General features: G+C 52.0%; 9 protein-coding genes across 9 annotated transcripts; 5 read left to right on the forward strand and 4 right to left on the reverse strand.

Moving 5' to 3' along the window:
* Window positions 1-87: 87 nt before the first annotated feature.
* On the forward strand, window positions 88-909 carry J4E87_001141 (uncharacterized protein; the record flags this gene model as incomplete). Its single annotated transcript, XM_049372788.1, has 2 exons — window positions 88-553; window positions 689-909. The coding sequence occupies 2 exons, from the start codon at window positions 88-90 to the stop codon at window positions 907-909; spliced, it is 687 nt and encodes a 228-aa protein (XP_049237446.1).
* Window positions 910-2,097: 1,188 nt separating this feature from the next.
* J4E87_001142 (uncharacterized protein) lies at window positions 2,098-2,724 on the reverse strand (the record flags this gene model as incomplete). Its single annotated transcript, XM_049372789.1, has 1 exon — window positions 2,098-2,724. The coding sequence occupies one exon, from the start codon at window positions 2,722-2,724 to the stop codon at window positions 2,098-2,100; it is 627 nt and encodes a 208-aa protein (XP_049237447.1).
* A 2,442-nt stretch (window positions 2,725-5,166) lies between these two features.
* J4E87_001143 (uncharacterized protein) lies at window positions 5,167-6,253 on the forward strand (the record flags this gene model as incomplete). Its single annotated transcript, XM_049372790.1, has 3 exons — window positions 5,167-5,314; window positions 5,467-5,850; window positions 6,012-6,253. 3 exons carry the CDS (start codon window positions 5,167-5,169, stop codon window positions 6,251-6,253), a joined length of 774 nt encoding a protein of 257 aa, XP_049237448.1.
* Window positions 6,254-7,171: 918 nt separating this feature from the next.
* J4E87_001144 (uncharacterized protein) lies at window positions 7,172-8,232 on the forward strand (the record flags this gene model as incomplete). The annotated part of the gene is made up of 3 exons (XM_049372791.1): window positions 7,172-7,514; window positions 7,571-7,824; window positions 7,900-8,232. The coding sequence occupies 3 exons, from the start codon at window positions 7,172-7,174 to the stop codon at window positions 8,230-8,232; spliced, it is 930 nt and encodes a 309-aa protein (XP_049237449.1).
* Window positions 8,233-8,325: 93 nt separating this feature from the next.
* J4E87_001145 (uncharacterized protein) lies at window positions 8,326-10,373 on the reverse strand (the record flags this gene model as incomplete). The annotated part of the gene is made up of 6 exons (XM_049372792.1): window positions 8,326-9,255; window positions 9,344-9,481; window positions 9,527-10,011; window positions 10,060-10,203; window positions 10,262-10,267; window positions 10,319-10,373. 6 exons carry the CDS (start codon window positions 10,371-10,373, stop codon window positions 8,326-8,328), a joined length of 1,758 nt encoding a protein of 585 aa, XP_049237450.1.
* A 1,961-nt stretch (window positions 10,374-12,334) lies between these two features.
* Window positions 12,335-14,131, reverse strand: J4E87_001146 (uncharacterized protein; the record flags this gene model as incomplete). The annotated part of the gene is made up of 3 exons (XM_049372793.1): window positions 12,335-13,331; window positions 13,386-13,422; window positions 13,498-14,131. The coding sequence occupies 3 exons, from the start codon at window positions 14,129-14,131 to the stop codon at window positions 12,335-12,337; spliced, it is 1,668 nt and encodes a 555-aa protein (XP_049237451.1).
* Window positions 14,132-14,909: 778 nt separating this feature from the next.
* Window positions 14,910-16,067, forward strand: J4E87_001147 (uncharacterized protein; the record flags this gene model as incomplete). Its single annotated transcript, XM_049372794.1, has 1 exon — window positions 14,910-16,067. One exon carries the CDS (start codon window positions 14,910-14,912, stop codon window positions 16,065-16,067), a length of 1,158 nt encoding a protein of 385 aa, XP_049237452.1.
* Window positions 16,068-16,362: 295 nt separating this feature from the next.
* On the reverse strand, window positions 16,363-17,727 carry J4E87_001148 (uncharacterized protein; the record flags this gene model as incomplete). Its single annotated transcript, XM_049372795.1, has 1 exon — window positions 16,363-17,727. One exon carries the CDS (start codon window positions 17,725-17,727, stop codon window positions 16,363-16,365), a length of 1,365 nt encoding a protein of 454 aa, XP_049237453.1.
* A 164-nt stretch (window positions 17,728-17,891) lies between these two features.
* J4E87_001149 (uncharacterized protein) lies at window positions 17,892-19,380 on the forward strand (the record flags this gene model as incomplete). Its single annotated transcript, XM_049372796.1, has 2 exons — window positions 17,892-18,323; window positions 18,370-19,380. 2 exons carry the CDS (start codon window positions 17,892-17,894, stop codon window positions 19,378-19,380), a joined length of 1,443 nt encoding a protein of 480 aa, XP_049237454.1.
* Between the last annotated feature and the right edge of the window lie 9 nt (window positions 19,381-19,389).

Raw genomic sequence — 19,389 nt, forward strand, 5'->3', positions numbered from 1 at the left:
CTCGCCATCTCAAGCACTCACTCCTCCCACACGCTACACTCCAGACCTTCCCTCCTAACCCCCAAACCCCCCACCCCCACCATCACCATGTTCACCAAGACCATCCTCCTCTTCACCTCCCTCCTCCCCTCCCTCATCACCGCAGCGGACACCAAATCCTCCACCGTCAACCCCGAACTAAACGCCGCCCTCCGCATGGCCGCCACAAACTTCGACCGCAATGCTCTTCTCCCTGCCGATGAAGACTGGTACTTCGACTTCGACTCCAGCAAAGACTACGACTCGCCCACCGGCGCTGTCATCAACGCGAATGCTGCTAGCTTCCCTGCTCTCACTGGCCTCGGCTCCAGCATGGCTCTTCTCAAGCTCGCTCCTTGTGGCATGCTGCCACCGCATCTGCATCCCAGGGCTACCAACTTGGTCACTGCTATCACGGGCAACACGACAACTTACATGATTGGCGAGAATGGTGTCAAGACACGCAAGGTGGATATGATCCCCATGCGTGTTACTATCTTCCCGCAGGGAAGTCTGCACATGATGCAGAACAATGGTATGTCTTCCACACTCCCTGCTACCTATTGACCGATCGGGGATGCGGCTCTCAGCCTCACGGTCTGAGCAACGGCCCTTGCATCTTACCCGGTCTTGATTGCATGCACATCTTACTAACCACACCAACCCACAGACTGCGAACCCGCCCTCCTCCTCAGCGCCCTCAACAGCGACGACAGCGGCACCCTCAACATCCTGCCCAGCCTCTGGTCCGTCCCTCAAGACGTCATCAGCGCTGGCTTCGGCGACGCGTCCTTCAACCCCGCCAGCATCGGCGAAATGATCCCTGAAGTGGGCACTGGAGCTATTATCGGATCCGCGGAGTGCAAGAAGAAGTGCAATATCCAGATGTAAGGCTTCCAGTCGAAGTTGATGTTGGTGGAGACTAGGGCTGTGCCGTGCCGGCTACTATTGCTGCTGCTGCGGCAGTAGCGCGTGTGGCGCAGACGGTTGCAACGGCTTTGTCTCTTTTTCTTTCTTCCACGCTCTTGGCTTCTTATTTTGCTTTAGTGGGGGTAATGTTTTCGCATTCGCTTTGCCCTTGCGTTTGCATGTTGTGGTTTGTGGTCTTGCTGGTTTCTTGGTTTCGATGTTAAACATGATGTCATGATGCATGCATACCTAGATATGACGGAAAAGAACAACAATAAAAAGCTTCGTGTTTTCTGCATACGAAACAACTTCATCTTGCTTCCTTCCGTCCTGGTTAGATCGTGCAGCGATCGTGCATGTAGATTACGAGACCATGTTGCGGGCCGTCACCCCGCCCTGGTAGTGGGGACCTCGCCGACATAGCCAAGTTGATGTGTGAGGCGCCCGGGGCAAGCAAGGGTGTTCCATCAGGGCCATGAGTGCGTTGGCTTTCCATGGCATTGGAGACACGACTTAACCGATGAAAGCCTAAAGACTGATGTCTTGTATAATAGCCGCCGTGGCTTGCCTGTACCGATGGGCCGGTCCACACGTGGAGAAACGGGTCAGCGTCTGGACCACGACGTGAGAGCTAGATGCTTTCTCGCCCCCACAGTAAGCGTAGATTTGATGACGCATCGCCGGTAGCCGCATGCAGGTCAGATATAAGTCAGACATACTGCTCCTTCGTGGTAGTGTTTCTACCTAGTCGGGCTGTCACCCGCGGGCGGGCCGCTGCTGGGTGGCATGATAGATTTTACGACCTCGGCGAACTACGACTAGACTGGTAGAGAAGGTGGGAATGGTTTAGGGAGAATGTGGTACTTGGAGCGATGGACACTAGCGGATTAAAGCAGGTCTATTACTAAACTGCTCCTTCCTCGGTCGGAATCTCTAAGACATCATTCTTCTTTATTAGATCGATGTATGTCTGCAGGCTATAATATTCGAGACTAACACCTTACTTTAGATATTATAGAAGAGAACCACGACAAAAGGCTTTGTGCTTTCTATCTTCTAGTTAACTCTGTTATACGTTCTTTCTTGTTAGATCTTATAATAGACCTGTGTTGAGTACTAGTAGGCGATACACAATCTACATAAGTCGTTCCTACTAGGCTAATATATGTATTAGTACTCTGTATTCTGTTCAAGTTTCTGCAACCCTCTTGTGTTGAAGTCCCGATCTTGCGCAAACACCAGTTCAACTTCATTATCTACATTGACTCGAATTCCAACGCTTTCACTTAGAGTCTTGGCGGAGTCGATTCCGACGCCAACGTAACCCAAATGATCTGGTCTTTTGGACTGGAGCGCAAGTGCAAGTAGTTCAGCTCCGGAGTTCCAAGCCGTTGAGGCCGAGCCAGTGGCGAATGTATATAGCATGTAGCCAATAGTGACAACACAGTACAGAAGCAGCACCGTCATGGATAGATATACAGACGTCGATCGCATCCCATAGCCGTAGCCATACTGTGTGGCAAAGAACTCGTAAGGGGTGTAGTCTTCGATGTTTTCCTCCGGTGGGTACTCAGAGAAAAAGGAAGCTTCCAGCCATTTCGACTTCTTCATGGATACCGACGTTGGTACCTTGGCGATCCAGATCACCAGAGCTGCAGCTAGTGCACCTTCTAGACCCAAGCTGCCGAGTTGTGTCGTCCCGAGTATTCCCACAAGGGCCGAATAGAACTTCGCGCTTTGCATTGGGTGATCACCAGCAATATCCAGCGTGATCTTCCGGTGTGCGGATTGCTCCATTGTTGATGATTGGCCAGTATCGACCAGTGTGAATGCTTCGTTGTAGCGCATTTGCGCCTTGCCAGAGCTCCAATATGCAGAAAGTGAACATGCTGTTACAGAGGCGGTCACAGCAGGATCTTTACTTTCGACCATTGACGACAGCAGACCAGGCTGGACCAGTGTGGACTGATTCCACATTTCACTCGTCCTGCCCTGGAAGAACACTACGAGCAACGGGTGATCTGCTGGCTCTGGTGATGAGATCCAGACCGGACTGAAGTAGACAGCAGTGGAGTGATTCTCACCCCCTCCATATGTGGAGGCGGAAAGTTCGACAGTATCCGATACTTTGGAGATCAAGGTGGGAAGATCCGGCATTAGTGATGTCCAAGGCCAGGGGTAATACCAATCGCTGCTGTTATTGATGTCGAAAAAGGATCCCCAGCACTGCGCCCCTACAACTGGGTGTGCAGCCTCCACGATTAGCGTCGTGTTTCCTATGCCCTTTAGGTCCGATTGATCAGCTATAACCTCCGTCGGGATCGTGACATTTGCCTCTCGAAGCACTGTACCCCCGGTTTTGTCGGGGTTGCGCACATCGTTGGACCACCGTAGGAGTCGTTTTAAGTTCGATAATCTCCGGGAAAAATGAAGAATGGTATTTGACCCATAAGAACTGCCACGTTCGTATCTGTCGGAGTACCATAGGGTTGAATTCAGCCCTTGAATATCACTGCTTGTAGTTCAGTACTCGATGTTATTTTGGGCCAAGGTACGTACGAGTCAAATTTTGAGATGGGAATTTTAGAAGGATACGAAGCTTCGTCAGATGCTACTCCCCAGAGTTGGCTGTGTGAAGGAGTGCGTGGAACGCCCGCACGTGGGATCATGAGAACAGCGCTTGAAGGTCCAACCAGCGCTGTCAAAGCGAACAAGAGGGGCATGGCGACCACGAAGATTGTCTTTCGCCATCCTTGGAGTGCACGAGATCGAAAGAGGGAGAAGAAATCCAGTGACCATAGATAAGACAATTGAGTCGGCTGCATAGCGCCTGATAAAGTGCCGAATGGAACAAGGCCGTTAATAAGACCTGCACGAATAATGCTAAGTAGAACCTCGACGATTGAAGCCTGCATAAGTAACTCGTGGAGCTTTGCTGCAAATTGCAATTCAGTTGAGTAATCGTTCTGTTCATTGACCCAATAATTCGTCCATTGGAATACCAGCAGTAGGATGGCGCCAGAAAGAGGAACAACGTGCAGTAACGCATGCACTGCGGCGACTGCCCTGTTGTAGTGAATGGCTACTTTGCGACGTTCGGTATTCCGGTTCCAACGAGAGCCCATACATCGAGAGAACGTCGAGGAAGCGGATTGAAACCGAAACTGTCGCATGAGATGGCGACGCTTTACCTGCGATGGGGCGGAGTTGTCTTCCAATTCGACTACATTCGCATTGTGACTGTTATCGCCAGAGGTGTCATCGCGCGAATCGACACTTGCATAGCCGCTTTTCAGTAAGCCCGTTGTATGGCTGGAGCTTCAGTATGAGCAACCTAGATCTAGATTCTGACCTGGGCGAGACGCACCTCATTTCTGCCAGTTCCTGTCCGGAGACAGCTTCGCTTCTCATCCTGCACGCCAAGCCCGCATAGCCCACAGTGGACGCGTCGTGGAGTATGCTGCTCGTTCAATACTCAGATAGTAAACCTATAACGATCGCAAAGACTTATTCAGGGTGCAAAAGACTGTATTGGAGATGTGTATGAAAGCCACCGTGGTGGAAGGAAGCAAGGTGAAGGCTGCCCAGGTGAGATCCGTTCGCTGAGCCCGACTGCCTTGTAGCTTGGCTGTGGTAAGGCCCACCATAGGATTTCGCGAATCTGACATGTCTGTGCGTGGGTAACATCACCCAAGCGCTGCTGCGGACCAGCATCTAATTAATCTAATTAAGAATGGCATTGTGACTTTCAGATAGAAGTTGATGAATAAGAAGGGGAGCGGGAAGAGTAGTGCAGTCCACGGGTCTATTCGGGAACTACCCGGGTATATGTGATACTTATCACCCGAGCAATTGGGGCAGTGTCCGCGGCTTAGCATTGTTTCGGTCGCGTTATACATCTGTTAGCATTAAGATGACCGTCTATCGCCAGAGAGATGCCGAAATCAGAGATAAGGTTGCCGATGTAGAGATACGTCGGCTTCGAAGCTTGCCGAGATCCCTTCGGAAAGGTTCCGCTGCTGGCATTCAGGAGCCCCGCCTTTCGTGTTGCTGTATAAGATTAGTGAACCTCTGTATCCTCGTGCCCACTTATCTGATGGCTGCAGTCATTTCGTTGCTAATACCATAGTGATATGTACGGTCCTTTGTGTTTCTGCAATAAATACCTTCTTTGAAATACAACGTGATCAGATACCCGTGGACCCTTCACTTTCCTACGCTCAACACACTATCCACGTCATGTCACATCAACCATCATCCACTGTTCGCGTTGCTGTCACTCAATTCGAGCCAGCATGGCTTGACTTGCCAAAGGCTGTCGAGAAGACCTGCCGTTTGATCCGCGAGGCAGCAGAGAACGGCGCAAAGCTTGTGTCGTTCCCCGAATGTTGGATTCCAGGCTACCCTGCCTGGATATGGTACGTTCGCGAATACAGTTGTCCTTCGTCGATTTCCAAGGCATGCTGATATGCAGTGCTAGGTCAAGGCCCATAGACTTCGAGCTCTCGACAGCTTATATGAAGAACTCTCTGCATGTAGACTCAAATGAGATGCGTCGCATCTGTCAGAGTGCTGCAGATCACCATATCGCCGTTGTGCTTGGGTTCAGCGAGAACTTCAAAGGCTCGCTTTACATCTCACAAGCTATCATCAATGCCGAGGGAAGTATCGAAGTCCTGCGTCGGAAGCTGAAAGCGACGCACATGGAGAGGACGATATTTGGAGATGCATCGGGCTCTGCTCTCCAGAATGTCGTGGAGCTGCCGGACGTTGGACGCGTTGGTACCCTGGCTTGCTGGGAGCATACGCAGCCATTACTCAAATACCACACTTACCATCAGAGAGAAACCATACATGTTGCTGCGTGGCCGCCGCTGTACGATCACGATGGCGGTCCAGGCTTGTATTCCATGAGCAAAGAAGGTGCGATATCATATTGTATACGAGCAGAGTATCCCTTAGCTAATGTACTTCATATATAGGTTGCCGCAGCCTCTCTCAAGTTTACGCCATGGAGTCGCAATCCTTTGTTCTGCACACTACAGCGGTAATGAGTGATGCAGGCATCGCTACATTGCGAACAGCCTCTGGCGTCACCATGAATACCCCTGGTGGAGGTAGCTCAGCTATCTTTGGCCCAGATGGGCGCCTGGTGGCTGAAGGCCCTCCAGAGACAGAAGAGGGGTTCGTTTACGCAGAACTGCAGCTGGATGATATTCTGAAGGCAAAAGGGTTCTTGGACGTTTGTGGACATTACAGCCGACCTGATCTACTGTGGCTGGGTGTTGATAAGAAGGAGAAGACGCATGTAGCTCTAGAGACATAAGGTACAACGTACCTTGCGGGCGAGTCACTAGCACCAGCGAATGACCGATCATCTGACCACCAATTCCCCCGTGGCCCTCGTTCCCATCTGTCCCACGCAATTACATATGACAAATAACAGGTAGTGCCATTAACCCAGCAGGTAACTGCTTCTTGGCATCCACGGCCCATCGTCTTGTTGGTCGTCTCTTTTCCAAAACTTGAGTTTCTTTGCTATTTTCTTTTTCCAGTTGTTTGGATGCGCTCTTTCGTGATTCTGGCCTCCTGGGCTTCGAGTAGATATATCGTTGAGGCCATAAGCACTGGCTGCTGGCTGTCTTGAGTCCGCCAGCAGCATGACAGCTAGAAGTGGTGCCTCCAACGTATGGTGAAGTAGTAACAAATTGCGAGTCCAGCGTCGACTTTAAACCCGCGCGAAAGAACTGATCTTGGCGATTAGATCATGAAGCTCCAGAAGAATTGGTTAGACGATTGGTATATGTTGCGGAGGGTTTAATGTTCTGTGTTATCTGAGAGAATATGGAGAAGATCGAGGTAGAAGGCTACCCCAAGCGAAGACGAACACTCAGCTTACGATAAAAACTGCGCCAATAGTCCTACATCATGCATTGGGAACGCTGTTGTGTAACCGAACCTATACCCTATGTATACGTGCAGGCTGACGTGGCTGTTCTTCTTGCCGCTTACTGGCCACACACAAGAATTCGATGTCGGAGCTGGAAACCAAATTCGACCGGATATGGGCAAGATAGACGATATGTCGTATTCGCCTTCGAGGCTGAATTGATAAGGCAACCATGTGCCTTTGGCTAACCTCAGGGTGATAACGAGCCCCTTCAACCCTTTGATCGTACTCCTTGCTCTTTCCATGATGGATCTCTCGGGTCGACGTACGTCTCCCGGACATTCCAATGACGCGATGGAAATAGCGCCAATATCACCCACTCAAGCTGTTGAAAACGTACACTGGACGGGTGTTCAGACCCACAACGACCCCAAAGTAATCTGGGAAAGACAGTTATTGAAAGAGGGCTCATACCTAATAGCGGATTCCCTCGCCCAGAACTCTAGCAAGTCCGCCGCGGTGTTCCGAAGATATGACAAGCTTGCCATGCATCGGCTCATTGTGCTAAGCAAAGAATTAAGAGGTTTCGAAATGATACATGATCAGTATGTGGACGATATTAGCCGTGAAGGGGATCCAGAAGGACTAGAGAGTGGGATAGACAGCGAGCAATTCGGCCTCAAAATCATGGAATACTGTAAGAGGTAGCTCCGTACCCAAGCGATAGGAGAGACTTGCTGACAGAGGCTTTAGACAATCTTTTGGCCGCCTACAGCGGTGTGCTGCATCTCGAGCCCCCGGCGGGACGAACAGTCGAGGCACTCGATCGATTCATCTCCACACCCAAATTCCATGGCGGGAAACCGTGGCTTGGTCACCAGCTGAAGTACCAGATGAAGAAGAATGGAGCCAGAACAACGTATCCCGACCTTGTCAGTTTGTACACTCCCGCGGAGAACGATTACCTGTCGAGGTTTGTCGATAAATTCTTTTATGGTTTCTTTTTGGTATGTGATTACTGCTCTCCTCTTTGTCCCTTTCCTCATTTTCGTTTTTCTTCTCCGGGAGTCTAATGCTTCCAGACCCCCGAATCAACCGAAGGCGCAAAGTACGTCAATGAACAGAAGATGCAGCGCTTCGTCACCTTTGTCGGTACTGTCATATCAATCGGCTTCCTGGTAGCCGCGATGTGGGTTCTTTGGCGGCTCGAAGACCACATGATCCCCAAACTGGGTGCTGTTACTGGTTTTGTTGTGGCATTTGCGGGATGGCTAGGCTTCCTGACGACGGCGCAAAGGAAAGATGTTATCGCAGCCACGGCAGCATATGCGGCTGTGTTGGTTGTATTTGTCAGTCAACAGAGTCCTGTCGCTACGCAGACGCAGGGAGGTGCAGTGGCGACGCAGAGCAGATAAGCTTTCGTTTTTCTATTGGGTATCAGTAATGGAATACAAGTCTGAGGAATCGGTCGCCTGAATGTAAGCAAGCTTTGTTGTAATACCATTCATTCACCGCGCATCCCCCTCAACCCTAACATTCGAAAACGCAACCGCCGGCCCCTCGCCTGCAAGCTTCTCAGCCATACTAACAATAACCTCATCGGACCAACGAAACGCATCAACCTGGTGGTAGTCTAGAAGAGAGTTCAAGCTCCTTACTATCCATGCCTGGACTTCCGGTGTGCAGAATTCGTATGCCACAACAAAGCTCAAGCCAGTGTGAAACGCGCCGATGGGTCTACTGGCCCAAGCGTCCTCCCATGTTTTGCAGATCTCGACGGCGGCGCAGCGGCATTCGGATTGGAGTTGATAGCGCGCTTGGTCGAAGGGAGAAAGGAGGCGCATTAGGACTTTGTTCGTTAAGATGATAACGGACCAGAAGCAGTTGTAGGCGGTCATGTCGCGCCAATTGTTGAAATGGTAGGTCGTTTGTATGGGACTGCCCTTTTCTCTTGCCGGTGTTTCGGAGACGGCGATGCCGTTTGTGAGCTTCGTGTTCATGTGTTCGCCTAGACTGCGAAGTGCGTCTTTGAGCTCATATACCTTGTACAGAAGTGCCGTCCGTACAGATTCGTATTGAGATGTGTATGGATTTGAGCTGATTGGATACGATGTTTTGACCGGCCGTATGTCTTCTTGAAAATCAATATCGTCGAAAGAGTCGGTGGAGAAGTCAAGTGACGGGGGCGTGTCGATCAACGGTTTATATAGTTCGCCGTTGGAGCTGAACTCAAAGCTCGAAGTGTGGAGCGGTTGTAGGGTGTAAGTTTCGTCCAACTCTTTCAACGTATTGAAGATACCCGGCAACTCGGCCATGTATTGCATCAAGTCGGTATTGAGGCAGTCGTCGAAACCAAGCCCGGTCTTGTCGAAAGCGATATCTCGCCATTCAGGCGATGCGAGAAAACATGGCTTTCGTTCGTATATGCACGTAATAATCTACCGACATGTTAGTCTCGAGCGAGCTTTCTTGTGCATGTCGCAGCCAATAGACTCGACCGCATCATCGTGATTTTGGTCGACTTACTATCCCGCCTCTATTGAAGCGCAACATCTCTTTCGTGAAACTGTCCGTGTATCTAGAAGGCCCTTGTAATTCCATTAATCGTCCGGCGCCGCCCACGTGCGTCAAATATCGGTTGCCTGTTCTTGGACCTGCGAATGCCTGGGCATGTAAGTACGGGTGCAAGCTCAACCAGGCAAGACTTACTTCTACAAGACCGAGAAGTATTGATGCGCAGAGAGTATTGGGCGACATGCCTAATTGCTGGCTTTCGAGGCATCCCTGGAGCGTTTTGATAGCCCGGATATAAAGCTCTGGCGAAACGATCTCGTCTGCAGTCTTCTTGTATACAAGCGAGGTATGGACATTCACCAGTACTGTCACTGCTGCATCAAGGGCAGCATTGTGTCCGATCCTAGCTGGTACTTCTTGGATAAACCGACCAAATACCGACATGCGATGCCCGGTACTACCTGTTGTGGTAGCTGCGATCAAGGAGCGTGCGAGTTGTTGATGCTGTGATGGCGACGGTTGCCTCAGAAAGGGCGATTTAGGTGGAGATAAGCTGATTGAACTTGATCGTGGAGACCGCTTCCGCGGTGTTGAACTCTTGTTCGATATCCTGAATTTGTGGGTGACGGACCCATTGTCGGCAAACTTCTCGTTCAATTGTGTTAATTGTCTGTCCGGATCTGTGACCGAATCAGTATCGTAGTCGTGTACACTAAATACCAGCTTACCTGGTGATGCAGTTTCTTCGACGGAGGAGTGTGTGGCGCCTCCACTCAGCCTATGCCCGAGATCTCTGAACGTGTGTCGCGCGGGGGCTCCTGGACATTGCTTTCCATTCTTCTGGCAATTCAGACATGTCGGCCAACTTTCGTCTTGATCGTCACTAGTCAGAATGGTTGAGTCGGGGCGTTCTGGTGGAGCTAGCCTTACCGCACTCTGTCCTTAGTCAGGCGTTATCCGCAAGGAAGAGGGCCACACACGACTTACTAATCTTCCTCTTGCGGCAGATGAGGCACCCAGTGCTTTTCGGAACACCAACCATACTTCCACAATGATGCACCTTCCAAGGATGAACAACAAGCGAAATGAATGACGCAAAGATGAGACGGAGAAATTAACAGGATTCTGAGAAGCTGGAGCTGAGACTTTTGCTGTCAACGCACCTCGGTGGCCATATGGCTGTCGAACGATGCTGTGTATGATGTATGCAAACTGCCTGCCTCCGTTAGGCGTCTCGGGGGAGTTCCATACCGTGGCTGCAGGCGAGGCTTAGGTCCACAAGGGTTATTGTTCGGCACCCTGATCTGGCGGTGGACTGATGGCTGAAGAAGACGCTCGTCACCCCACGTGTTCGCGACATGGAACCTGATCAGGCTAGATGGGATGGAAGGTGGAGATGATTGGTCAGACTTTATATGAATTCGGGACGCGCCGCAGACAGTTGTATTGAGAGTCTGCTCTGAGTGGTCTCAATCGTGCCCGTCGAGTGTGTTACACATGTCGTCAGACCGCGTATGCGTCGTGTGTAGAGTAGGACGGAAAGGCAGACTGGACAGCAAGAGCGATAGGGAATGCCAAGCCGCTAGAACCGAAATAGACCCCTCCCACGCCAGAAGCCTCGAACACCCCAAGAAGCATCAGTACTCCTCCCTGTCTGGCCAGTGAACTGAGACTGTGGCTTTCGGTATGCTTACTGTTCCTACTTTATGTTACTTCACTATATGCAGTGTCGACTGCAAGCGATGCTGGTGTGGCTGCTTCACCGTACACCTGGGCATCATCTCTTCTATTAGTGTGCAGTAGTAGCAAAATGAACAGACTGCGCCTTTGACTCAGACTGCGTTTAGTAATGGTTCGAGCTGGCAATTGAGATCGCACTTTGGTATACGGTATGATTGCGATAGCATTGATGATGTGCAGTAGTAGCATCTCGACGACACAACGCTGTCTCTCGGAGACTTTCTAGTTACTGGCAAATGTTTCACCGGAGGTAGTCCTTCAAGCGATTACTACTCAACTATCCACGCGTCTTGCTTTGACTTGAACGATGTGAAGCCTCATTCCCGTACACTAACCACAACCCCACAATTCCCGAGATCCCTCCGAACATATCTAAATCCCTAATCCCTACGAACTCTACGCGTAGGCGAGCTTGGCCATCCCTATTACCTAGTTAGTCATCGAGCTCACCAGCTAAACGAGGCACGAAGTCAGCTCTCTTACTCAACACGCCCTACACATCAAATCGGCACGAACACGCGGCCTCGGCACCCACGCTCGGCATCTCGGTGGCCCAGCTAGGAAGTCAGACCACACCGTTTAGTTACGCATGCCGACGCACCATCTACAGAGCCAAGTGATGCCTAAGCAGCTCTTGCACATCCGCGTAGTAGAAGCTGACCTATATGACGAAGCCATCCCCCGACAGCTCGCATTTGAAGAAGAGACAGTGCCCAGGTGAAATCTATGTTAAGATCACCTGATGTCCGGTATCTCAAAACACTGATACGAACTTCAATCTGTACCTCTGACCCGTAGCAATACATATACCTGTTCTTGTCCTCTTACTCGCTACCTTGGCCGCGAAGTGATCCAACGCCCTCGTCCATGAGAAACATGGTCATGTTACCATAGCAAAATAAGCATCATCTTCGCGTTGTCCAATGCGCCTACACAGTACAAGATAAGTTGTATATGTGCTCATGATGTAGAGTTGATTTGAAGTCTCCACCAGTATATATCCCATGCAAATGCTATGCCTTCCATACAAAGAAATGGGTATCGCATAGGAGATAAAAAAGCCGAAGTCAAAATTCAGTCAAATCAACGCATTTCAACCCCGCTTTTCTCCTGCTCTCATCAACCCCGTACCCTTCTTCCATCTTCCACCAGACGACCAAAGGGATAACACCAGAGCCGGAACAGTCACCTCGAGGATAGAACAGTTCATGCGCCACCCATCCCTTCTGATGGCGCTAATCGACGTACTCAAGTGGTTGTATCTCATTCCTCCACATCCTCCTCGTCCTCATCCTCACTCTCCACCTTCTTCTTGGTAGCGCGCTTCTTCTTAGGCTTCGCGTCCTTGATGGCCTTGCGCTGAACTTGATCGCCGACGCGTTCGCGTTCAGCGGTGCCTTCGGCTAGAAGCTTTGCTTCCAACTGCTTGAACTCATCAGAGGTGTTGTCCATGCCGACCAGGCTCTCGAGCAACTTGATCTCGCGCGCCCAGACACCCTTGTCTTCGACCTTCTTGCCGTTGGCGTCAACGCTGTCGACGGGGGTCTCGAGAACCATGGGGAGACCGTGGAAGCGCTCGTCGTTCATGAGGTTGTGGAAGGCTTGGAGGCCGAGGTATCCGGTACCGATGCGGGCGTGGAGGTCGCGGAAGCTGGATAGAGGGGCTTTGCTGTCGTTGACGTGGAAGGCTTTGAGGTATTCTAGGCCAATCTCCTGGTCAAACTTGTCCATGGTTGTGGCGTAGGCTTCAGGGGAACGGAGATCGTAGCCGGCAGCGAAGACGTGGCAGGTGTCTAGGCAAACACCGACACGGCTCTTGTCCTTGATGAGGTTGATGATGGCGGCAATGTCAGCGAATGTTCCTCCGATGGTGTTGCCGAGAGTTGCCATTGTCTCAAGTACAGTGACAACGCTACCAGTCGCCGGATCTGCATGTGCTCGGTTGAGGTTCTCGGCAATGATGCGAATGCCTTCCTCGCGAGTGGTGGCATTGGCATTTCCAGGATGGAAATTGTAGTACCGGATGCCAAGCGCATGGCAGCGCGTCAAGTCGTTGAAGAAGGAGTCGTAGGCCTGCTTCTTGCGAGCGGGATCAGGGTGAGCAAGGTTGACCAGGTAGGAACCGTGGGGTAGACAGCACTCCGCAGCGTTGATACCATGGTCCTTGCAGCCCTGAATGAAAAGTGCAGCATGTTCTGGATCCATCTCAATGGTCTCCCATTTACGCTGGTTCTTCAGGAATAGAGCGAAAGCATTGGCGCTGTGGATGTTAGCGATGGCTCAAATTGGTGAATGTGGAAGATCAAAAACATACCCGATATATACAAGGTTGATGATGGAGTTGTGTACGCCTAAACGATTGTTTTCGAGTCCATGTTAGCCAGTGGTCTTCACAAATAGCAGACGGGAGTGTGATATGAACTAACCTCCGGCGGAGCTGACATGGGCGCCAATCAGATGCTTTGAGTCTTTGGTGCGATCTGCAAGTGGTGGTAGGATCTTTGCAGTACTGCCCTTGCCCTTTGCCTTAGGCTTAGGCTTAGGCTTGGGCTTGTCTTCATGGTCGCTGTCTTCGATCTTGGCCTTGCTCTTCTTGCCTCGTGTGGTCTTCTTGACAGAGGTCTTGGTCGCGATCTTGTCATCTCCATCTGCGTCAACCTCTATCTCTGCATCGACTTCGGCTTCAACCGAACTGTCCTCCGCCACGGCCTTCTTCGTAGTAGCGGTCTTCTTGTTACGTCTTGAAACGGCTTTCTTAGACTTGCCCTCGCCATCACCGCTCTCTTGGGCCATGACTTCATCTTCCACCTCTTCTGTGACCTTTATCTTCTTGGCAGCGCGACGCTTGGGTCGAGGCGACTCATCGACGGCATCAACAACATCTTCGACGTCGACTTGTTGTGCTCTGGTCCTCCTTGTACGGGGTGTTGTCTCGGCCTTCCGCTTCTTGCCGTTCGCTACTGGTTGGGCGACGGTAGCGGTTTCGGTGGCTGACATGAGGTTGTCAGGAGGAGGTGAAAGGGACGAGTCTGAGGGCGCGTTAGAGATTTTCCTGGCCATGATTCCTGTAGCCAAAGGCTTATGAGTGTCTATCAAAGAGGTTCCTAGGCTTCCTGGGACTGCTGATGCAGTAAGGAGTGAGGTGTAGGAGCGACGGAGGTCGAAGGCCGGAAAGCTGCTTTTGTAGACGGCAAACGGGCGCAATCGATCGAGGTAAAGGTGAGAGAGCGCGATTAGGGTGCTACTCCTGATAGCATGTCGAGGTGACTGGAGATTCGACAAAGGCCGCAATAGGAACCGCGTTTGCAAGTGTACAGCGGGGCAATTAGGGGCACGTGGTATGAAGTGAGTGTAATTGCGATGCTGATAGTGATTGCAATTGCTGGGGTTGCTGAGGAAGGAGCGCGTCGGCAAGGGTGAGTATTTCAGGAGGGAACGACTGTGTGTGGCGACTTTGAAAGAGTGACAACGCGATGAAAACAGAAGGCTTGAGGCTAGGTTCGCGATACTATTTCGCATACGAGAATAGTAGGGTTTGCACAAGGACTACGAGAATGCGATGAAAGTCGCATCAACGTCATGGATCAGGGCAAACTCGCGACCACGCTAGTCGCGCGCTCACATGTCTTAACCCCGCGGTAAATCCGATCTGCAACACCAAAAATTATCGTCGCCAGATCCAACAGCCCACGCCAACCGATCGCAAGTTCGGCCAGTACCCACAACCGCCAAGCTTACCCGCTCAAGCTCGTCGCAGCACTACTCAGATCTCGCGCGATCTCTCTCCGTCGACGAAAAACCTACTCAACCGCATCAAACCACCTCACAACCACCCACCATGCCGAAAGCAAAGCAAAAGCGCAGCAAAGGCGGCGACAAAGATGCCTCCCCCTACGCCCGCCCTGCCGCCGCCTCTGCGAAAGCCTCGGCCGCACACTCGATCTTCAAGATGGACAAAGACCTCGGCCAGCATATCCTCAAGAACCCCGGTGTCGCAACGGCCATCGTCCAAAAAGCGCATTTGAAGCAATCCGACCACGTTCTCGAAGTGGGTCCGGGAACAGGAAACTTGACAGTCCTGATACTGAAAGCCGCCAAACAAGTAACAGCCGTAGAAATGGACCCCCGAATGGCCGCTGAATTGACAAAACGAGTTCAAGGCAGCCCGGAGGAAAAGCGATTAACGATCCGGTTGGGCGACGTGATAAAGGCCGAACTCCCCCGCTTCGATGTCTGTATAAGCAATACGCCCTACCAAATTTCCTCACCACTGGTCTTCAAACTGCTTGCCCTCGCCCACCCACCCCGCTGCTGCATCCTCATGTTCCAGCGCGAATTCGCCATGCGCCTCTTCGCGCGGCCCGGCGAGAAACTCTACTCCCGCCTCTCCGTCAACGTACAAATGTGGAGTAAAGTCAGCCACGTCATGAAAGTCGGACGTAATAACTTCAATCCCCCGCCGCAGGTCGAGAGCAACGTCGTGCGTATCGAGCCGAAGAATCCGCGGCCGCAGATTGCGTATGAGGAGTGGGATGGCTTGTTACGCATCTGCTTTGTGCGGAAGAATAGGACGTTACGAGCGAGTTTCTTGGGTACGGCGGCGGTGTTGGAGTTGCTGGGGGGGAATTACAGGTTGTGGTGTGCGCAGAATGATATTCCTGTTGATGACAGTCCGGTGGATCCGAGTGAGATTACGGAAGATGGCGACGAAGCGGATATGGACCTTGACGACGAATTCAAAGGGTTTTCTGACCCGGACGACCCGGACGATGAACTCCCGGATTTCTTCAAACAACTCCAGGCGGAGAGTAAGAAGAGGGTTAATGGCGTGAATAGGAAGAGGAAGGGGAGGCTGAGTGAACTGGTCAGGGAGAAGGTGAGGAAGGTGTTGGAGGATGAGACGCAGTTGGCGGATAAGCGGGCGCGGTTGTGTGATGAGGGTGACTTTTTGAAGCTACTGTATGCTTTCAACCAAGAGGGTATCCATTTCAGTTAGATGGGTGGTGTGAGGGGTAAGATGGCATGGAAACATGGTGGAGGCGGTGCATTTTCACGGCGTTTTCTTTCAACTTGACGCGAATTTGTTCGCGGCATGGTCGGCGTTGGGGTATACCAAAAAGCACGAGGCGTTTCCGATGCTTAACGATTTACGGACAACGGGATCAGGGAGAGAATACGTGCTAGCAATCATACGCTAGTTACCTGGGTATCTAAACTACACCACATTCTATTCAATTCTTTCCATCTTCTTCTTCTTGGCCATCCTTAGACCGCTGTTCGGTTGGCCCCTTTCAGCCCTCAGCAAATGGGTTCGGCGGCAAAACATTGGGATCAAACCCATTCGTCTCCTCCCGCTGGATCCCGTTTACAGCCTCTCCCTCTCCCACCCCATTGACCTTCTCAGTCTCTTTCTCGCCGTTGACAATTATTTCACCCTCCCTCGGTCTCCAAAGCCTGATCGTGCGATCCAACCCCGCACTCACAATCAACTTCTCAGTCGGATGCGTATGCACACTCAACACCGCATCGCCATGTCCCTCCAACCTCTGCAACACATTCTTACTACTAACATCCCACAACACCACCTGCCCCTCTTCATCCCCAGACGCAACGAATGCGTATTCGACACCCTCTTCTTTCCCTGTGTACGTGCCAAACGCACCGGAAAGCGAGTATTGTTTATTCACGTGTCCTTGATACGTTTTCACGCATTTCCCTTTCCCTTCAATGTAGTTCCACAGGCGGATGCAGGAATCCAGGGTCCACGCGAGGATGTATTTGCCGTTTGGCGAGAAGATGACGGAGGAAACGGGGGCGTTATCTTCGTGGACGAGGGTGCGGAGGCACTGTCCTGTTGCCGTGTCCCAGACACGAATCAGGCCGTCGTGAGAGCACGATACGATGAGCGTACCGTCGCGGACAAAGTCTACGCCGCCAACGGGGTCGGAGTGCGCGGGGAGAGAGCGCATGACGCGGGCGGCGCGGACGTCCCATAGGTAGACTGCTTCGTCGTAGGAGCCCGAGACGAGCATGTTGCCTTTGGGGCTGAAGGCTATGCTGTAGACGTAGTTGTGGTGGCCGATGAAAGGCGTGGGGTGGGCGAGCCCAGTGGTTGTGTCCCAGAGCCTTATACTCTTGTCGTCGGACCCCGAGGCGAGGATCTTGGAGTCGAGGGACCAGCATATCGTGCTTATACCTGCGAGGTGGCCTTCGAGCGTGTGTTCGAGGGCGCCGGTGTGTGCGTCCCAGATCTTGATTGTGCAGTCGGCTGAGGCTGAGGCAATGTAGCGGCCGTCGGGCGAGAACTTGACGCAGGATATGGCTTTCTTGTGGCCGCGTAGGATGAGCGTGGGCGCATAGTTTAGAGTGGTGGGCTTTGAGGGTGATGTGCGGCGCTGGTGCGAGGATGAGGAGGTGCTGGAGCGGCGTGACCGTGATCGCGAGCGCGAGTAGGAGGGCCGCCGGTCTCGGTATTCGCGTGGTTCGTCTTCGCTGTCTCCTCTGCTGTATCGGCGCGCGGGTCTTTCCGCTATCCTGTAGCTGGGGGAGGCATTGGGCGGTTCGTGTGAGGCGGAGCGTTTGCGCGGTCGTTCGTCATCGTAGCCGTCTTCGTCTTCGCGCCGTCTTTTCGGTGAGGTTGACCGTGTGTTGTCCATGTTCAATGTGGTAGTTGGCTTGATGTTGCGTAGTGAATTGCGGAACGCGACTGATCGGCAATGGAAAGTTAGCGTGCAGGCGGTCCCCAGCATCCCTGCAGCATCTCAGGTACATTTCCTGGGTTGCATCATACCCGTCCGTTCAACTCGCGTCCGTCTACACAATGGATTCACAACTCGGCCCACCACCCTCGAGTATTCGCATTCTATCGCTCAATTGCTGGGGTCTCAAGTTCATCTCCAAGCTGCGCAACGAGCGCCTTACCGAAATCGGAAACCAGATCGCCGCCGCCAGTCCGCAGCCAGACATTGTCGGACTCCAGGAGTGCTGGACCCAGCAAGACTACAATGCCATAAGGGAGAAGACACAACACATATTGCCCTATGGCAAGTTCTACCACAGCGGAATCTTCGGTGGTGGTTTAGTCATTCTGTCACGATGGCCTATTCTCGAGAGCAATATGGTGCGGTACCCTCTGAATGGACGGCCTGCTGCATTCTATCGTGGCGATTGGTTTGTGGGAAAGGGAGTCGCATGTGCAAGAATCCAGATGGGGCCGTCCAAGAGAGACATTGCAGAAGTGTTCTGCACGCATGTAAGTTGGGCGTTCAGCTACAAAGTACACGCACTGACTCCAATAGCTTCACGCTCCATATGAACGCGAACCACACGATTCCTACATCTGCCACCGGACAGCCCAAGCGTGGGAAATCACAAAACTCATGCGCGCAGCGGCTGAACGTGGACATCTCGTCATCGGCATGGGCGACTTCAACATGATCCCCTTATCCCTCGCGCACCGTATCATAGAGACGCATTCGCCTGTCCGGGACGTATGGCGCATCCTACACCCTGAGTCCTCTATCGGCGCAGCGAAAGACAAGGTCGAGCAGGTTCGCGGCGTACCAATGCCATCTGCGCAGTTCAACATGACTGTCAATGGAGCAACGTGCGACAGTGAGCTGAACTCCTGGCGGTGGAACAAAGGACAACAGAGACGTCTCAATAAGGGTGAGAACGTGCAAATAGATCCTGCCGTTCCAGACCCCAATGCGAAGCGACTTGACTACGTCTTCTTCAGCAGCGGGCGATACCACCACCCAGAGACCAAGGAGGAGACAGCTGAGTGGGAGCTCAAGGAAGCTAACGTAGGCATGGCGATGCGTCATCCTACGCTACACTGCTCCTTGAGCGATCATTTCTCCGTCGAAGCGACACTGACGAGGACTTCTACTGATCCGTCAGCCATACGGCTATCCCCATGGGCACTGCCTGAGAAATATTTGCCCATCGAGGTCTATGACGAGATCATGGCAACCATACTCAAGTACCAGGTCCGAGAAAGGATACAGCGCAAGCTGCGCATAGGTCACTTCTTCTACCAGCTCTCATTCTCCGTTGGCTGCCTAATAGGTGTCTGGTGGTCACCCAAGAACTACGTTGCCTTCATACTAATGTTGTTGAGTACATTGGGATTTAGTGTTGGTGTCATCGACGGATTGATGGGGTTGTTGTTTGTTGGTAGCGAGATCAGGGCACTCAAGGAATTCGAGTGGGAAGTCCGGAATACCAGAGAGCGGGCGCTCGCAAAAGGGGAAGTTTCGAAGGTTGATTCTCAGAGTAGTGAGATACCGTTTGCATCTGAGCGGTAGCATTAGTTA

The sequence above is a fragment of the Alternaria ethzedia genome (genome assembly GCF_023757985.1).
Source record: "Alternaria ethzedia strain BMP 0044 chromosome Unknown scaffold_2, whole genome shotgun sequence".
Lineage (NCBI taxonomy): Eukaryota > Fungi > Ascomycota > Dothideomycetes > Pleosporales > Pleosporaceae > Alternaria > Alternaria ethzedia.